At 37.4% G+C, this 19,587-nt stretch overlaps 1 protein-coding gene across 3 annotated transcripts; it reads left to right on the top strand.

The window, feature by feature from the left end:
• The first annotated feature begins 346 nt into the window (after nt 1–346).
• On the top strand, nt 347–18,987 carry LOC104232674 (uncharacterized). Of its 3 annotated transcripts, none has more exons than XM_070150900.1 (17): nt 347–730; nt 1,019–1,118; nt 7,176–7,221; nt 8,922–9,058; nt 10,509–10,690; nt 10,801–10,928; nt 11,011–11,298; nt 12,174–12,311; nt 12,783–13,037; nt 13,829–13,966; nt 14,036–14,356; nt 14,476–14,649; nt 14,950–15,895; nt 15,993–16,171; nt 16,979–17,371; nt 17,518–17,722; nt 18,114–18,987. In XM_070150900.1, the coding sequence occupies exons 1-17, from the start codon at nt 628–630 to the stop codon at nt 18,617–18,619; spliced, it is 4,239 nt and encodes a 1,412-aa protein (XP_070007001.1). In that variant the 5' UTR covers nt 347–627; the 3' UTR covers nt 18,620–18,987. The 3 variants fall into 3 exon arrangements, with proteins under 3 accessions (XP_070007001.1, XP_070007000.1, XP_070007002.1); XM_070150899.1 differs by having other exon boundaries at nt 10,509–10,699; XM_070150901.1 differs by lacking the exons at nt 347–730; nt 1,019–1,118; nt 7,176–7,221 and having other exon boundaries at nt 8,397–9,158.
• Nucleotides 18,988–19,587: the final 600 nt, after the last annotated feature.

The following is a 19,587-nucleotide window of genomic DNA, read 5'->3' as shown; positions in this document are numbered from 1 at the left end:
AAAAATAGTTGCTTACAAAAATGCCCTCCATATGCTCTAGCTTTAAGGGACTTTAAGGACAATTTTATCTTTAACCATGTTAATGCATGCATTAAAGCCTTGGTATTACTAATGTCATGGTTTTCTATGCATTACTTATGCATAGGATAAAGACAAGTATGATGATACAAGTTGAAAAAAGGTACCAATATTAATAATGCATAGAGCTAGTGCTTGCATTATTTTTTCTAATACCTCCCGGCAAACGACCCCTAAAAGTGAAAGGAGGGACTATTTATTTTGGACTGGAGTGTAACACGCGGCATGCATACATTGGTCACTGATTTCTTCATTAACTTCCATGCACAGTGATGCAGTGAAAGGTACTGGCACCACTTTCTCAAGGTCAAGGTGGTGGAGGTGGAGTATACACCAGTGTGCAGGTGGCAGAAACGCATTAGCCACTAGAGTACCAGTCACGCTGGCAATGCTACGGGCGTAAGCCTTCAATTACATTGAAGCTAAAACCAAAAGAAATCACAAAAAGCAAACATTAGATATATATAGATATAGATATACACACAAAAATAGCATAACATATTACTATATGATTCTTTTTCCTTTGGAATATTGAAATTACAACTGGAGATGGAGGAGGAGAAAAAGGTGAAAAGTTTGAAGAGGAAGAGAATGACTGGGCAAAGTTTTAGGAAGTGGGTAATAGAACAAGCAGAACGAAGAAAGTGCTCTGGTTGGTTTTTCCTTTTAATTTTTTTATTTTTGTTTCCTTAAATTCGATTCACCAAATATGTATATAAAACCAGGTGAGTTTATCACTAAATCTGATTGTTTTTTAAAACTTTTTATTATACCTAGGAGAAGTGAAATGGAAATGGGGGAGGGGATTACAAGGTAGGACATGGAATCCCATCCACCAAAAAACTGATAATTAAGGCAAACAATCAACATGATCCTCTCACTCTGATTGTTTAAAGCCTACTCAATATATTTGTTAGTAAAATCTGATTTATTTTTTCAGAAAATGCTGATAAAAAGGAGGATCACGTGTCTGAAGAAGAACACCACGTGACCGAAAGTAACCGTCCCCATGAAGAAGAAACCATAAAATATGCACGCAGGTATGCCTTTCAAGTTTCAATAGATTGTTTCCCCCCCCCCCCCCCCCCCCTTTTTTTTTTAAAGAGTGAGGTTATGCGCACATCATGGGAAAGGGAGCTCCCTTTTTCTGGGTTTGGGAAGCCTGTTTTAATTTTAAAATTTTAATTTTATTTGATAAAATGATACCATAAGTTGAGCTTAAATGGTGGATTGAAGTGTAATTATTGTTGTTGGTTTGGTCCTAAACCTTCCTACTCAGGACCACAGTGGTCTAAGACTGTCTAAATGTGTTATGTACATTCAAAATACAAAATTACATTCTCTTCAACAGAGTGAGGAGTCTAAAAAAATTATTGGTACTTCTTGCCTTTGTTTAAATAGCCTCTCTATCCTTCCGGGTAGTGGTAAAGTCTGCGTACACTCTACCGTCCCCAGACTCCACTAGTGAGATTTTACTGGTTATGTTGCTGTTGTTGTTGTTGTTCTTGCCTTTGTTTCCAACCGAAATGAAGTCCCAACACAACCCCTTGTTGTTCTTACTTTTTTGTGGGAAATTTTGAGTGAGTTTGTGTTGAATTTGGCAAAACATTTTGTCCCACATCGGTGGGAAAAGAAGGGTTGGGGGGATTTTCCCCTATAAAAGAAGGCTTAATGTTTAGGATTTAAACACACCTCTCATTTGCCTTCTCATCTGTTTAAGGCATTTGTATCTTCTCTTTTTAGTATTATTTCACTTGTATTTTTGGAGTGAAATAAAATATTGGTTGTGTCCGAGGAGTAGGCAAAATTAGCCGAACCTCGTAAATTCTGGTGTTCCCTTTATTGTTGTTTTATTGTCTTATTTATTATTTGGTGGCTGTCATAATTTTTGGTATAGTAGTTGTGACTTATTCACACTATATACATTTGGCTTCCGCAACAATTGGTATCAGAGCCAAGGTACTGTCTAAGTATGCTCTGTGGTTGCAGCATAGTCTGATCTTCCACATCAGAAAAGATTTATCTTGGTAACTGAGTCAAGGTTCTGTCTGAGTATGCTCTGTAGTTGCAGCTTAGTCTGATCTTCTACATCAGAAAGGAAATAATCTTGATTTGTGTCGTCAGCTATTAAATAATATTTGTGTCAAATATGGGAGACAATAAACAAGAAGAATCTACATCAAGTGTCAACAATACGTCATCATTGGCATCTTCGCTTATGACAAGAATTGTGTCAAATGCGAAATTTGCGGTAGAAATATTTGACGGGTCCGGACATTTTGGGATGTGGCAAGGCGAGGTTCTAGATGTCCTTTTTCAACAAGGGCTAGATCTGGCCATTGAAGAAAAGAAACCAGATGTTATTGGAGAAGAAGATTGGAGAATTATCAACCGTGTTGCTTGCGGTACCATTCGATCCTACCTTGCTAGAGAGCAGAAATATCCATACACAAAGGAAACTTCTGCAAGTAAATTATGGAAAGCACTGGAGGATAAATTTTTGAAGAAAAACAGTCAAAATAAATTGTACATGAAGAAGAGACTGTTTCACTTCACCTATGTTCCTGGTACCACGATGAATGAACATATCACCAGTTTCAATAAGTTGGTCACAGATTTGCAAAATATGGATACAACTTATGATGATGGTGACTTGGCCTTGATGTTGTTGGCGTCACTTCCTGATGAGTACGAGCACCTTGAAACTACTCTACTCCATGGAAATGACGAAGTTTCTCTCAGAGAAGTTTGTTCGGCTTTGTACAGCTATGAACAAAGAAAGCGAGAAAAACAGAAGGGCGGAGAAGGAGAAACACTATTTGTGAGGGGTCGTCCTCAAAATCAAACGAGGACAAAGAAGGGAAGATCCAAGTCAAGATCCAGACCCAGCAAAGATGAATGTGCCTTTTGTCGAGAAAAAGGGCACTGGAAGAAAGACTGTCCGAAGTTGAAGAATAAGGCCAAATATAATAATGGAAAGGCCATTATGGATTCAAATGTAGCTGATTGTGATGATTCAGACTTCTCATTAGTTACAACAGAGTCATCAACATCATCAGACATATGGTTGATGGACTCGGCTTGTAGCTATCATATGTGTCCCAACAGGGACTGGTTCGTGGATTTTCAAGAAGGAGAATATGGAATTATTCACACAGCGGATAACAAGCCCTCTTACCTCATATGGGATTGGTTCAATACGATTAAGGAACCACGATGGAATGATCAGAACATTAACAGATGTTCGATATGTACCAGATTTGAAGAAGAATCTCATCTCTGTGGGAGCCCTTGAATCAAAAGGGTTCAAAATCATTGCAGAAAATGGAGTGATGAGAGTATGCTCCGGTGCACTAGTGGTAATGAAGGCTAATCGGAAGAATAATAATATGTACCGCTATCGTGGCAGTACAGTTATTGGGACAGCGACAGTGACATCCAGTGACGACAAAGAGGCAGAAGCAACCAAGCTATGACACATGCGCTTGGGACATGCTGGAGGAAAATCCTTGAAAACTCTATCAGATCAAGGATTGTTAAAAGGAGTCAAGGCTTGCAACTTGGAGTTTTGTGAGCATTGTGTTAAAGGGAAACAGACAAGGGTTAAATTTGGTACAGCGATCCATAATACTAAAGGCATTTTGGATTATGTACACTCTGATGTTTGGGGTCCTTCCAAAACACCTTCATTGGGTGGGAAGCACTATTTTGTAACCTTTGTTGATGATTTTTCCCGAAGAGTATGGGTGTATACAATGAAGAGCAAAGATGAAGTGTTGGGAATTTTTCTCAAATGGAAGACGATGGTGGAGAATCAAACAGGCAAGAGGATCAAGTGTATTCGCACAGACAATGGAGGTGAATACAAAAATGATCATTTCAATAAGGTCTGTGAAAATGATGGCATCGTCCGACACTTCACTGTTAGACATACACCACAACAGAATGGAGTGGCAGAACGTATGAACCGGACCTTGCTGGAGAAGGTACGGTGTATGTTGTCCAATGCTGGCTTGGGCAAAGAATTTTGGGCTGAGGCAATTACATATGCATGCCACCTCATTAATCGTCTACCATCTGCTGCTATTGATGGCAAAACACCATTTGAAAAATGGTACGGAAAACCTGCTGTAGATTATAACTCTTTGCACGTGTTTGGCTCAACTGCATATTATCATGTGACGGAGTCAAAATTGGATCCAAGGGCAAAGAAGGCTATTTTTATGGGAATTACTTCTGGAGTCAAAGGATATCGCTTATGGTGTCCTATGACAAAGAAAGTAATATTCAGCAGGGATGTTACCTTTGATGAATCTATGGTAAATAAGGTAACAGAAGATACCAAACAAAATAAAGGTGCTTCTAAGCAGGTGGAGTTTGAGGGAAAATTTATTTTTCCTACACAAGAAGCAGAGGAGGAAACAAATGAAGATTACCCTCTGGAAGGAGAGCCAGTAGAGGAGATTCCAACTCAGGAACCTCAACAACAACTTGAATCAATAGCAACCAGCAGGCCAAAAAGAACAATAACGAAACCTGTTCGTCTCATAGAGACGGTTGCTTGTGCAACCTCAATTGTAGCTGATGATGTTCCTACCACTTATAAAGACGCTGTCCAAAGTTCAGAAGAAGATAAGTGGAGGATTGCCATGAATGATGAAATACAGTCCCTTCATCAGAATCATACATGGAGATTGGCCAATCTCCCGAAGGGAAAGAAAGCAATTGGGTGCAAATGGGTATTTGCAAAGAAAGAAGGATTTCCTAACCAAGTAGATGTTCGCTACAAAGCAAGATTGGTGGCCAAAGGATATGCTCAAAAGGAGGGAATTGATTACAATGAAGTGTTTTCTCCAGTTGTAAAACATTCCTCCATTAGAATTATGTTGGCTTTGGTAGCACAATTGGATTTGGAACTAGTTCAGATGGATGTAAAAACTGCGTTTTTACATGGAAACTTGGAGGAGGAAATCTACATGACTCAGCCAGAAGGATTCAAAGTTGCTGGAAAAGAAAATATGGTGTGCAAACTTGAAAAATCGTTGTACGGTTTGAAACAATCTTCTAGACAATGGTACAAACGATTTGACAAGTTTATGTTGCAGCAAGGGTACAAGAGAAGCAAATACGATCATTGTGTGTATTTGCGCAGGCTTAAAGATGGTTCCTTTATATATCTTCTCCTATATGTTGATAGCTTCCAAGAATTCGGAAGAAATTGATAAGTTGAAGATTCAACTGAAGAAGGAGTTCGAGATGAAGGATTTGGGTGAGGCAAAGAAAATTCTTGGCATGGAGATAATTAGAGATAGACGTTCAAAGAAACTCTGTTTATCTCAAAAGGAATATTTGAAGAGAGTACTTCAACGTTTTGGCATAGATGACAAGACTAAGCCAGTTAGTACTCCACTTGCTTCCCATTTTAAGCTAAGTACTATTATGTCGCCAATGGATGAAGCTGAACGAGAGTATATGTCAAAGGTACCATACGCAAATGCTGTTGGTAGCTTGATGTATGCAATGGTTTGCACAAGGCCTGACATTTCACAAGCTGTTGGAGTTATTAGCAGATATATGCACAATCCAGGGAAGGAGCATTGGCAAGCTGTGAAGTGGATTCTACGGTATATTCATAATACTGTAGATGTCGGGTTAGTTTTTGAGCAGGAAGACAATCAGTCTGTAGTTGGATATTGTGACTCAGATTTTGCGGGTGATCTGGACAAACGAAGATCAACTACTGGTTATGTGTTTACTTTTGCAAAGGCACCAGTTAGTTGGAAGTCTACTTTGCAGTCAACAGTTGCTTTGTCTACAACAGAGGCAGAGTACATGGCTATTACAGAGGCTGTGAAAGAGGCAATTTGGCTTCAAGGATTGCTAAAGGAGCTTGGTGTTGAACAAAAAGGTATCACAATTTTTTGTGATAGTCAAAGTGCTATTCAATTAGCGAAGAACCAAGTTTATCATGCAAGGACGAAGCACATTGATGTTCGGTATCATTTCGTACGAGAAATCATAGAAGAAGGTGGAGTCACAGTGAAGAAAATTCATACTACGGAGAATCCTGCTGATATGCTGACAAAGGTGGTGACTGCGGTCAAGTTTCAACATTGTTTGGATTTGATCAACATTGTTGAAAACTGAAGATTGAAGATGAAGACACAATCAAAATTTGTTATTGAGAGAAAATTGAAGATGTGGAATTTTGCCAAGGTGGAGATTTGTTGAATTTGGCAAAACATTTTGTCCCACATCGGTGGGAAAAGAAGGGTTGGGGGATTTTTCCCCTATAAAAGAAGGCCTAATGTTTAGGATTGAAACACACCTCTCATTTGCCTTCTCATCTGTTTAAGGCATTTGTATCTTCTCTCTTTAGTATTATTTCACTTGTATTTTTGGAGTGAAATAAAATATTGGTTGTGTCCGAGGAGTAGGCAAAATTAGCCGAACCTCGTAAATTCTGGTGTTCCCTTTATTGTTGCTTTATTGTCTTATTTATTATTTGGTGGCTGTCATAATTTTTGGTATAGTAGTTGTGACTTATTCACACTATATACATTTGGCTTCCGCAACAGTTTGGTATGATTGGAAGTTATTTTCATTGAAAATATTTTTTTGTGTTTGGTGGAAAAGTGAAAGTTATTTTAAAAAAAGAAATTAAAAATTAATAATAATATTGGCAAATCTAAGAGTTGTTTGATGAAATTTTTGCGTACCAAAGATTAATAACAATGTGTAAAATTAAAAGTTAATTGTGCGAATATGACTTCTGCCCCATAAGTGAGGGAAGTCATTTTCCCCATTTTGATGGAAACTGAACATTTTTTGGTAACCAAACACATTAAAATGTTTTCCTCATGGAAAATATTTTCCTAAAAAATGACGTCCGTCATATCAAACACACCCTTTGATTCCGCAGTTTTTATATTTTTTTGCATGTCTTGTAATTATCTAGCTTATCTTGCACACCATTATCAGAAAATAGTCGTACATAATCAGTCATAAATTATTTAAGATTATGGAGTATTTTCCCTGTTTGTTGTAGTTTCCCATGTTCATTGCTGTGATACCCTTCTATTTTAACTCTTTTTCAGGGTGGATGATCAAAGAGAAAAACACGCTTGTCCATCAGAGGAAAATGTCAGTCATGACTAAAATTGATCTTGAACTTTTATCTCTTTTAATCAGTTTTTGTTTGAGAATATAAAGGTTTTGTTTGGATCCCTTACAGTTGCAATGACAAAAAATCATTTTAAATTATTATCAAGGCTGCACAAGTGCTGGTTCATCTGAAAATGCAAAATGTCGACGTTTGCCTGTTATGAACCTTTACAAGTAGCTTGAGGTTCTACATGCTGTATTAATCAATTGCGATAGAACCTATCAATCAAACCTTCAAGTTGACTGTATCATTTGGTTTGCTAAACTGTTAGACAATGAAGTTGGTACTTCCTTGTTAGTTTCCATAGCATTTTTATTTGCACCTTCAACTATAGTAGGTGTCAGAAGCATTATCTTCAAACTTTAAAGTATTTAATTACTTTAAAAGCTCAGGAACCTAAGGATGTGTCGAATGGCCGATGAAGCTGGAATAAAGATCATGGGAATCTAATGGTCGTACCCTCAGAGGCAAAACAGTCTAGTGGTTTTCTTCCTATTTGCCTAAGCCTCACATGTACATTTAACCAGTATTTGTATTGGTGGAAGGTTGCAAGTATTCGGTAGAATAGTTGAGGAGCTAGTGTGCAAACTGGTTTGGACACCACTGTAATCACAAATAATTCTTTAATAAACTAGTGACCAGCACTTACCTAATAAGAGACTATGGTGAAGGAAACAAACCAATGAAACGGAATGATGAGACTTGGCTGTTCCTGTTTGCTGTTTTTTGTCAAATAAAGACAATAAGAAGCCTGCACTAAATAGAAACTTTAAAATGCCAGATTCTGGTTATTTTGGTAGTTTGAAATTTTGGTGTAACTCTCATTGTGTTATTGGCTTATTGCCATACATACATGCCATATACTCTGGGAGGTGTTCTTGCTGTCTGTGCCAAGCTGTGTTATACAACTCCTTGTCTCCAATGATGAAATGGACTTTATCAAATATCTTTGATCTCATCATGATGGTGGCCTTTATACTTTAAATCTTCAATATGCTGCATAAAAGTTGTTATTAAGCATCTATATTATTCTCTATTTTGTTGCAGTGCATACAACCAGGTTTCTGATAACGTTTTGCTCTTGTTTGCAGTTTTTCATTTTTTCTCCCCAGAAGTGAAATGTTTGCTATAGTTGTTTCTGTTATGTATTATTCTTTTCCTTGATTGCTTGCTTTTCCAAAAATATATTCCCCTTCAAGTTTTATGTTATTCATATAGCAAAAATTGGTAAGAGTCCTTAAACATTTTACAGTCTGAGAGAAGTTTTAAAACTGCTATTAGCTCTCACTTTAGGAATTGAAAACTCTTTCATCTTCAGATAGCTCCTTCTATTACCTTATACTAATAAAGAGTTTTGGGGCCCAAAGAGGTTTGATATATTAGGGTCTTTTTAACATAAAGAGAATACGATACTCCTGTTAACAGGTTTGATGGAAGGCACCATATAAGTTGGAATAAACATTTTGGGGTTCTAAGTGAGACTAAGCACTTACATAAGAGATTTTTTGAAAAGCTTGGCAGCCACTGCCTTGTTTTCCCTTTTGAATGATATATCTTTGTCTTTGAACCTTTCCTTCTGGAAGTGATAAAGGACAAATTAGTTTTTGGGAGGCTGATTGTCATTGCTTTTCTTGGAGAATTTGAGCTAACTGATCAATCTGTCTGCTATATTATGTAGGACAAAAAGGACGTTGAGCCTTTTAGATCAGAGCTTAGAGTTGACAGGACTGCGAATTGCAAGGGCTCCAAACAGGGTGATAAGACTGAAGGTGAATCTAAGGACTGTTTAATCTGTAAGCAGGAGGGAAATCTATTGTGAGTTAATCAAGCACCATCTAGTTACTCCATTGTAAATTCTGGTACTTCATGGTTCTAGAAGGTTGAGAAAAAAGAACTATGAGCCCTAGTCCCACATGTAAGCTTTCTGTATTGCTTTGACTCTTCTAGCGTGTTGGTTCAGTTCAGCCGGTTATGTGAAGAAATTTGTACCATACTATTTTTTCAGTTAATTTATTGTGTATAACCAAATTAAACTTTTTTGAACAGTTCCACTATTAATGTTTTATGGAAGTAAAACCTAACCTAATGATTTGATTTGCTCATGTTTATACCGAAACTTATTTATGAAAAATCGAAAAAAATGGTTTGGCTAGGTTTGGTTAGATCAGCTCGATCAGTTTTTTAAATTTTTTTTGACATCACTAGCCCCTGCCAACCCTCATCCAGCTGAAAGAAAAATAAAAATCCACACAACATAGAGACATCAAAAGTAAAACAGAGGAAATATAATGTAACTCAAATATCTTTAAAGGTCATGTCATATTTTGTTTATTTTAATCTTTTGAAATTTAGAATGACCATTGCATCTAAAAGTTGTAGCTGAAGTAGGAAAATAATCAAGTTTCCAGGGTCTTGGTTCAACGGCAAAGGTAGTAATTAGTATAACCTAGGATGTGTTAAGAGCATGTCACCAGTTTGATTTCTGCTTGGTGAACCAAGTCTGGTATTTATATGAGAAAGTTTTTTTTTTTTTTTTTTTTTGGGGGGGGGGGGGGGGTTAGACTCATTACCCACCAAGCCTCGAAACTGAGAAAAACAGATTTTGCAGGTTTCCAAAAAAAAAAGGAGAATAATCAGAAACACTTTATGACCATTTCATTTTAGCTGCCTTGGTTTTGAAAGACTTGGAATATCTGCTTAAGGAGATTATAATTAATTCTAGAACTGTTTCTCATTGTCATGATGACTGTGAAAGAGCTTGAGCATCCAACACCAGTCCTTAAAGAAATTGAGTACTGTATTACTCAATTACCCACCAAGCCTCGAAACTGAGAAAAACAGATTTCCAGGTTTCCAAAAAAAAAGGAGAATAATCAGAAACACTTTATGACCATTTCATTTTAGCTGCCTTGGTTTTGAAAGACTTGGAATATTTGCTTAAGGAGATTATAATTAATTCTAGAACTGTTTGTCATTGTCATGATGACTGTGAAAGAGCTTGAGCATCCAACACCAGTCCTTAAAGAAATTGAGTATCCACACTAATCAACAATGATTTTTCTGGGATGATGTTCAGTTATTTTGCCTTTGGTTCTTGAAGTTGACTATGTCCCTTAGAATGAAGTGGCTACAGCTGCTGGTGAAAGTGCTTTCTACTTCTGGAAGTATGAGAGAATTTGAACGTAATATAATGACCTCCAACTACTTCTTGGCTTTGCACCTGTTGAAATCAGAGAATCACCTCCCCTTTGTGTTTTTTTTCCAGATCCTGTGCTGGACAAGGATGCAAAAGGAGCTTCCATCTTTCTTGTGTTGACCCCCCTCTGTCCTATTTTCCACCTGGACCATGGCACTGTTATTGGTGTGTTAGAAGGAAGTTGAAACTAGGTGTTCATTCTGTGTCTGAAGGAGTAGATTCCCTTTTGGATGTCAGAGAGTGTAATTTTGGTAATGAAGGTGCAAGCTATCTGCAAATTCTTATAGCTTGTCTTGATTATGTTTTACACAAACTGTGTGATATCCAATTGTCTCATTGTACTTTGTTAATGTGACACCAGTTATGCAAAATCGGGAGTATTTAGTAAAGTACAAAGGTCTTGCTCATGTTCATAATCACTGGATTACAGAGAGGCAGCTGCTTCTTGAGGCTCCAGCAGCCCTTAGAAGATTCAAGAAAAAAAACAAGGTATATGATTATCATTATCTTTCGATTCTTGCCTTCTTTCTTCAGCTAGTCATCTTTGAAAGCTCTGTGATGATTTCTCCAGAGTGTAAGTTGGAAAACTGAGTGGAGTCTTCCCCATCGTTTGCTAGACAAAAGGTTGATAGCAGTTACAGATCACAAGAACACTCACGTGCATGGGATTGATGAAAATGATGCAGATTGCCATTATGAGTGGCTTGTGAAATGGACAGGTCTGGGCTACAGTCATGCCACGTGGGAAGTGGAGAATGCTTCATTTCTAAGGTCGCTTGAGGCGGTCAAACTCATGACTAATTATGAAATCCGACATCAGCAGGCTAAGAAAGAGTTGCATCCTTTGACGGAAGATGAGGTAGTTCTCATTAGCAAATGCCAACTATGTGACGCTGAGCTTGAGATTGGGGAGGATCCTTTCTGTTCAACATGCTTTTGGTGTACACAAAATTCATGAAACTTGCTTCTACTGAAATTGCTTTTGATGCTGTTATTATATTAATGTTTCTTTAGTTATATATGTAACTTTCATTTAGATGTTTGCCTTGTTGACAAGCACATCTTCGGATGAAGTGTTGCAATTGGTCAAAACTATGAATATTTGTTCTCCAATTTTACGTTAGAACTCCAATGTGTTAACGTCATCTTTAAGAATATTTGAGACTTCTCAGTTCGTTTACGTAGATTTATGAGCGACGCACGCCTTGACTTCTTAACGAAATTGATTATTTTTAAAAATGATACTTGAGGGTTTGTTTAAACTGCTATTTTGATGCAATCTTGCTAGTTTTCATTCTAATCCTAGTCTCATATTTGATAGGGGATACCCTGGAAGAGTTTGCATGTCCTCATTGTTCTGGAAATTGAATCGACCTTGATCCATTCTGAAACTTCATATAAGTTGGGACAATAACTTTTACAGACTAAAGTAGTTATCTAATATTTCGTTCTCTTTATAAGTGTTTACAAATATATTCTTGTTGCCTTTGTCTATCGGAAACAACCTCTCTACTTTCGTAAGGTAGGGGTAAGGTCTGCGTACACTCTACCCTCCCCAGACCCCACTTTGTGGGATATCACTGGGTTTGTTGTTGTGTTGTTGCCAAAAGTATTTATCTTCTGAAGCTTCTTCCTCATTATGGTAATCAATGAAGGGGAAAATGTAAACTGGCTAACGTGTTATGTTTGTAATTTGGTAGCCTAAGTGAAGTAATTTTTTCAATATTCCTGCAGAAAAGGAAAGCCGACTTTCAAGAACTGCCGAGACCTCTATTTGGAAGCGTGCCTCAGGTCCATAATCATCTTACTTATATCAACACTCTTCGTAAATATTGGCAGAAGGGTCAGAGTGCTGTCGTCATTGATGACCAGGTGGATGATTGCTTTTCCAACTCTATCTACGTGCAACCGTACTGTATATACATGTACTCACCACGCCCCAAAACACACACTAACTTAGAAAAGAAAAAAGCTTGTGTTATTCTTTCATTTCATAATTCTCTTTCTAATGCACACGTCCTCTTTGCAACTACAACTGTGCAGCCAAAGTCTATCTGAAGTTCCAATTAGCACATTAGCAAGATTTTAGCCCCTGCTGTTTTAACTTTTTCCTTTACTTGCTCCAGAGGTTTCAGCCTTTGAAATTTTGCTGAACCTCCATTGCATTCCAAGTCAATCATAAATTTTGATACACTGAGTTTCAAGCTTGCCGATGATTCTCCAATTTTTCTTTTGTTGTAATGTGATCCTCCAAGATTGTTACCTATATAAATGCCTGATGCAGCTTCGTTTGAGTCTAAATATTTAGCTGGAGCTGAACTGTTCAATGTTTGGAATTTACAGGAGCGGATTTTGAAGGTGGTCTTATTTCTATTATCCTTGCCCAAGGATATTGGTTTGCCTTTTCTCATAATCACAACTTCTGCTGAACTTCCTCTTTGGGAAGCTGAGTTCTTACATTGGGCTTCTTCTGCTAACATTGTTGTGTACAAAGGTAATAAAGATATACGAGCCATTATAAGGACACTTGAGTTTCACAACAAACAAGGTGCCATAATGTTTCAGGTTCTTCTGTCACCTTATGACGCTATTGTTGAGGTAAACTTCTTTTCGTTTTCATTTGTTTGCCTTATCACATATAATGAGAGACGAATTATTCATATCTTAATTCTCAAGTATTGATCTCTTTGAATGTTGTATCCCATTTGAACTAATTACAATGCATTGTACTTTCAGTCATATTAATATGGCATAATAGTTTTTCTGATCCATGTATAGCATTTATCCTTCCGTAGGATCTTGAAATAATAGTTTTTCTGATCCATATATAGCATTTATCCTTCCGTAGGATCTTGAAATGCTGCATTTATCCTTAGTAGGATCTTGAAATGCTTAAACCCATAAGTTAGAAGGCAGATACAAGATAATAAGTTTTTCTGATCTACATATAGCATTATCCTTATTGTTTGATTGTCCCACATTGGTTGATGGAATAGGTTGTTGTCTCCTTCTATAGATTTAGGCAATCCTCATCGGATGAGCAAACCTTTGGTTGAGTTGGTCCAAGAACCATTTTCTTATCATGGTATCAGAGCGACCCATTTCTATTCTTAGTTTATCCAATGTTGGGCTCCCATGTTGTATTGTCCATTCTATATATGTCAAGCCCTCTGTGTGTGGGGATGTTAGATTGTTTCACATTGGTTGATTGAGCTATTGTCTGCTTATATGGTATTAGGCAATCCTCACCTCATGGGCTAGCGTTTGGGGTTGTGTTACGGTCCATTTTCTCAACACTTATGCAAGATCTTGAAATGCTTAAATCCATAAGTGGGGGAGCAGATACGGTGTTGCATTTTCCTGATCTATATATAGCTATACTTATGCAGGATCTTGAAATGCTTCAGCCAATAAGCTGGGGAGCAGTAATTATAGACCAGTGCCAGGGTTCTGCCATGTCAATACTTCTCTCACAAATTAAAGTGCTTGTTTCTGATATGAGATTGCTTATTTTCCGTCAACTAGAGGTTTGAATTCTTCTATTCTGTATAGATTCCCAAGTATCTGCAGCAACTTACATTTCCTAAATGTATCAGGGTAGATGTGATAGAGGGTTCAATCACTGTAATGTTCTCTCTTTACTTGATCCTGAGTATGACAAGGCCAACAATGATCTGTCGGACGCTGATCCCAACATAGACCTAACTGAATTCAAGGAAAGGTTAAAGAGCTTTGTTGCATATGAGTGCAACTCCTCCACATCGAAGTTCATTGAGTACTGGGTTCCAGTCAAACTCTCCAATGAACAAATTGAGCAATATTGCAATTGCCTCTCTTCGAATTCAGCTTTACTTTGCTCACGTTGGAGGAATAACTCACCAAATTCCCTCCACAACATACTTGTATCTACCAGGAAGGTTCGACTTGTTTTGACTGTTTTCAGCTTCCAATAATTTGTCTTTAAGAGTAAAACCTTCAGTTACTGTAAGTGGCATATCACCATATCTCTGACTTGGACTTTCATTTTTGTTCTCAGTGTTGTGATCACCCTTACCTCGAAGACCGGTCTCTGCGAGACATAGTTCTAGAAGGCATTCCTGTCGATCAGCACTTTGATGCTGAAATTAAACTAAGTGGAAAATTGGAATTCCTCTATAAGATTCTTCGTGAGATCAAACAGCAAGGACAAAGAGTGCTCATTCTTTTTCGGGTATCTGCTTTTACTTCTTTCAAAATTTTCTTTCGTTCTAGTTCCTTCCTGATTTCCATATGTGTCTTTGATATTCCCAATTGACTGGACGCTACCATATAAATGATTATTGTTGCCTCTAGGAGCTCTCTTGAGTATTCTTTCTTATTTGTTATTTGTGAATGTATAAATCCCTCAGGAGACTGATTGTATTTTGTTGGATTTGCTCTAACATACATGTAAACTTATTTTATGTCTCTCTTATTGCTTTGCTAGCTAATGTTCGTAATTTCGTATGATGCTAAGTTGTTTATGTTACAGTCTCTTGGTGGATCGGGGGTTATTTCCATCGGGGACATTTTGGATGATTTTATTCATCGAAAATTTGGTGAGGATTCTTATACACGCATTAGTGGGGAATTCAGTCGTAAATTGAAGCAAGCTACCTTGAACAAGTTCAACAATGAGGGAAGTGGGAAATTTGCTTGTTTGATGGAGACTCGTGTTTGTGCTCCCAGCATCAAGCTTTCGAGAATAGATACAATTATTTTGTTTAACAGTGACTGGGACCCAACTAATGATTTAAGATCCCTGCAGAAGATTGCAATTTATTCAAAATTGGAGCAAATAAAGGTACTCCGTCTATATTCATATTTTACTGTTGAAGAGAAAGCACTCATTCTTGCAAAGCAAGGTATGACAATTGACAGCAACATAGAGAATATAAAACAATTCCATGAACTGCTAACTTGGGGTGCCTCTTATCTTTTCAATATGCTTGATTGTTTCCATGTACAATCTTCACAATCAAAAAGATCGTCTGACATTGCTGCTTTAGATGATGTCTTTGCTGAATTGTTACGCCTGATGTCTAGTAACAGTGAGAACAGTGATTATAACAGCTGTTCAAAGATATTGAAAGTGCAGCAGAATGGAGGGACTTATCCAAGAAATATATCTCTACTTGGTGAAGTGGAAATGCAACTGATGGATGATTCTTCTTTTGTGAGAGGAATGACGAATGAACTTCCCAATGTTTTCTGGATAAGTCTGTTACATGGAACGGTTCGTAGGTGGAAACACTTGCCTAGACTATCACAAGGGATTAGGACAGTTAGACCCCGGGGTGATTTGTGTCAGCCATCCGAAAGGGAACAAGTTTCTGAAAAGAAAGGCAGGAAAGAGGGCAATAAAGTTCATCTTACTCCAGAACCCAAGTTAAGGACGAAAAGGAAATTGCATGTCCAGGGAAAGAGACACAAACTTGGTAATGCAGTGCCTATGTTATATCTTTGTATCCATTAATTTTTCTTTATCATCAGACACTGACATATTTGCTTTTTGATGCCAAACTCATTTTCTAGGGATGTCTCATCTTTCTGGTGGTAACAAGTATAAAAGCAGGCGTCTTGTGAGTAATCCCAGTCCGCAGTGCGATATTGACAGGCAAGGTAGAGCAGCTATTGACAAGGTTCAGTCCCAAGTTGGCTTAACCATGACTGATCAGCATCGAAAAGAAAGTATTTCCAAGAAATCAAATCAGGTGCGGGGATATCTTCCTGAATTCTTTTTCACATTCCGAAATTTCTCCAAAATGCATCTGGAAATTGTTCCAAGTTCTAACAAGTAACATGAGAAATCAGTTTTTGAATGAATGAAGCAGTGGCCTCTAGCATGTGATCTGGCATTAAATGAAGTTCTCCTCTTGCTTGTTCAACAAGGGTTAAGTTACTGGATGACTCTGCAAAACTTACACCAGGGAAGGTATTATGGTAAAATTTAACCAGAGGAAAGCTAATATTCTCAATAAAAGAAATATTAACATCAAGAGATTGTGTAAGTTGTCGAAACAAAGTGTTAGAAAATGTTGAAATTTCATAGTTTCTTATGCCAGGCAACAACAACAAACCCATTGTAATCCCCTAAGTGGGGTCTGGGGAGGGTAGTGTGTACGCATACCTTACCCCTATGTTATAAAGGTAGAGAGGCAGTTTCTTACGCCAGGCAATTATGAAAAATATTGCCTTTATCATGAAATATATGAAATTTATGATCCCACCATGTGCTCATAGCATCTTACTGAATTACTTTCTAAAACATTTTTCCGTACATTTTAATTAGACATTCTGTAGTAGGAGAATTTAGAATGTGGCTAAATGTTGGCTGTGGTCCCTTATATGCACTGGGCAAGTTGTTTCCGTCTGACAATCTATCTCGCGGTGCTGGTTTCATTTCCTTCACCTCTAGTATCAATGGAATGAACTTTCATCTTTGTTATTGGTGCCATGAAGTTTCTTGAATCAGAGTGGACACCTGATTATTTTCTCAAACTTTCTTCTATCTATCTCAGCCGCCAGATTCCAATTTGCCCGCCTCTACTGGCCGTGATCAAGCTCATGCATTTGTGCCCACTGACAATCACCAGAGCCATAGGAATTGTATTGATTCTTCCAGTCACCAGGTTTTAGATTTCGTGGACCTTCAGCCAGAGGAGTTGAATTTGCCAATAGACTCTTCTATTCAGCGGTCTGCAGGAAATTTGCCACTGCAACAGCATACGAGTATAGGTGCAGGAAACGATGCGAGTATGAGAAGCAGAAACAGCCAGGAATATCGATGTCGTCCTGATGCCTCTCCAGACGCATCTGAGCTGCTTCAATCCCCTTGTTCATACGCACTTCAAATGGAGATGGAGAGGATACTAAAGGAGAGAGAACAAACTACAAAATTGCATGAAAATCTGGTTTGTCCGTCTGACCTGTGCCCCTTTCTTGTTCATTTCTGTGTCCTTTTGATTTATTGTTAATTTTTTTTTGTTGTAATTTTAAAATATAATAATGCTTCCCATTGCAAAGATTACTGAAATTTTCATTATAAAATTTTATGCAGAATTTGCTCCTGATATCTGAATATGAAAAAGAGCTAGATGCAATAAAGAAGAAGTACGATTTGCTGTTTGAGGTTGCTGACACGGAATTAGTTCAAAAGCGCAAAGATCTTGATACACTCTACAACAAAGTGCATATGAATAAGTTACTAGCTGAAGCCATGATCCAGATACAAAATACTGCGTGGTCACTAGAGATGGCAGAAGGTATGCATTTTTATTACTTTTTACTTAATAATAATGATGGTAATTGCAGTTACATACGCTTGACAAGAACGGCACTTTGATCAATCTGTTATGGAGTCAAAGCTTTTTCAACTGCATTTTAAAACAGTGAACAACATTTTCAAAAATAAAGCTACTAATAGCATATTCCTCCTTTTCCTCTGGTCTGATTTTGTCCATACAGATGGCCTGAACTTTTCTAGTATTAATATTGCTTTGAGGATATAAATGTTAAATATAATAGGATAATTAACATCTCAAGCTCTTTTACTCTCAAACTCGATTAACTTTTGGCATTTTCCTGTCTCTCAGTTACTATGTCTAGTTTTATTAATGATATCCTTAATGTGTGCTTTCCGAATATGTATTACAGGAACTGGACAATCATCACCAAGCCGACCTAGTAGTGTCCCAGCAGTGATTTCTGCATCAACACAACCAGCAAGTCAATCATCAGATGTTCTGAAGTATCCAAGTTTATTTTCTGAACATGTCAACTTAGAGCAACGAGCTGCGGACTATCAAATATCCTCTCAGAATTTTTCAATGGCTGTCATTCCATCTCAAAATGCTGAATTGCCTATGGTGACAGAGTCAGCTGCAGTTCCGCCAACAAGTGCAAGGGTCACCCTGCAAACGACAACCTCTGCTAATCTGCCGACAAGTGGTTCACCTATGACCCCAACACGAAACTTGCAGCCTGTCATCCTCACACCAGTTTTATCGACTAGTGTTCCAAGTCAACCCTCGATCCAAACTTTTAGTTATGCGGCGATCCCTGGAACAGGCTGTGTACTAAGGGCACAAGCTCCTCATATGAGACATTTTAGACCACCGCCAACAATGAATTCTTGGAATTCCAGCCTGTTGCAGTGGTGACACTGCACTTTTTAGTCACCTGGTGGACAGATTTGGTGAATCACAATACTTAGGTTAGCACAGACAATATATTTGGTCATTTTGCTCTATATATAGTGTTACAAGGTCTTTGGCTGATCTCTAGAATGGTAGCTTGTCAAATTTCTAGGAACCCCTGGCACCGGATAACGTTTTCTTTTAGGTTTTAAGCTTAGTTGCCTGAGTCCATTTGTTACATATAGCACTATACATGTAAAGTTTTGGCCTTACCCTTTTGTTTCAAAAGTTAATAGCTTCATGTGTATTGAATATTTGGTCTAACAGGCATGAAATTGCCTGTTTTGTACGAAAATTTTCTGAAATGCTGCAAGAAAAATGCATTTGCTCGACGAAACATTTCATATTTCGTGCATATTAAGATGAGAACCAGCTCTGGCTGGTGGGCTGCCTCATTATCTGTTATGCTATTGGCCGCGTTACGGCCAGTTGAGGAAGAAAAATTTACCTGTACCAGATGTTTTAAGGCTAGTTGAAAGTGAGTTAATTTCTTATGTCAAAGAAACTGACTTTTGTTGAACCTACTAAAAGAATTATGAGACATATACAGGTCTCAAGTATCTACCAATACACACTGTGCTTTTATTATCGATTGCCTTTCCTTTGTTCTAAACTTTGACTAAATTGTCATATTTTCCATAGTTTAACAGTACGCGATAGACTTGTGATTTTTGACCCTCCCCAAGATTTTATATATTTTAGCATGTAAATATTTAGTTTAGGCCTAATATCGCTATTTCAAATAATTTTGACTTTTTTACTTTATTTTTATCACAAAAAATAAAAAAATTACAAAAAAAAAAAAAACATTTCATCTTTGGGTTAAAGTGAACTAGTATATTTATATTTATAGTATTATAACATTTGAAAATACAAATTAGTTTTACTTTTAGTATTTAGTTTTATATTAGTTTATTTTAATTAAGAGTGAT

Source organism: Nicotiana sylvestris, chromosome 7, assembly GCF_000393655.2.
Source record: "Nicotiana sylvestris chromosome 7, ASM39365v2, whole genome shotgun sequence".
In the NCBI taxonomy this organism is placed as follows: domain Eukaryota; kingdom Viridiplantae; phylum Streptophyta; class Magnoliopsida; order Solanales; family Solanaceae; genus Nicotiana; species Nicotiana sylvestris.
This window is presented reverse-complemented; position numbering and strand designations above follow the sequence as displayed.

Excerpts from the sequence above, each read along its gene's own strand:
- LOC104232674 (XM_070150899.1), top strand. The coding sequence starts at position 628 with ATGGAGGAGGAGAAAAAGGTGAAAAGTTTGAAGAGGAAGAGAATGACT. Across the intron at positions 7,222-8,921 it reads CTTGTCCATCAGAGGAAAAT|GACAAAAAGGACGTTGAGCC; the intron begins GTCAGTCATGAC and ends TATATTATGTAG. Across the intron at positions 15,896-15,992 it reads GGGAAAGAGACACAAACTTG|GGATGTCTCATCTTTCTGGT; the intron begins GTAATGCAGTGC and ends CTCATTTTCTAG.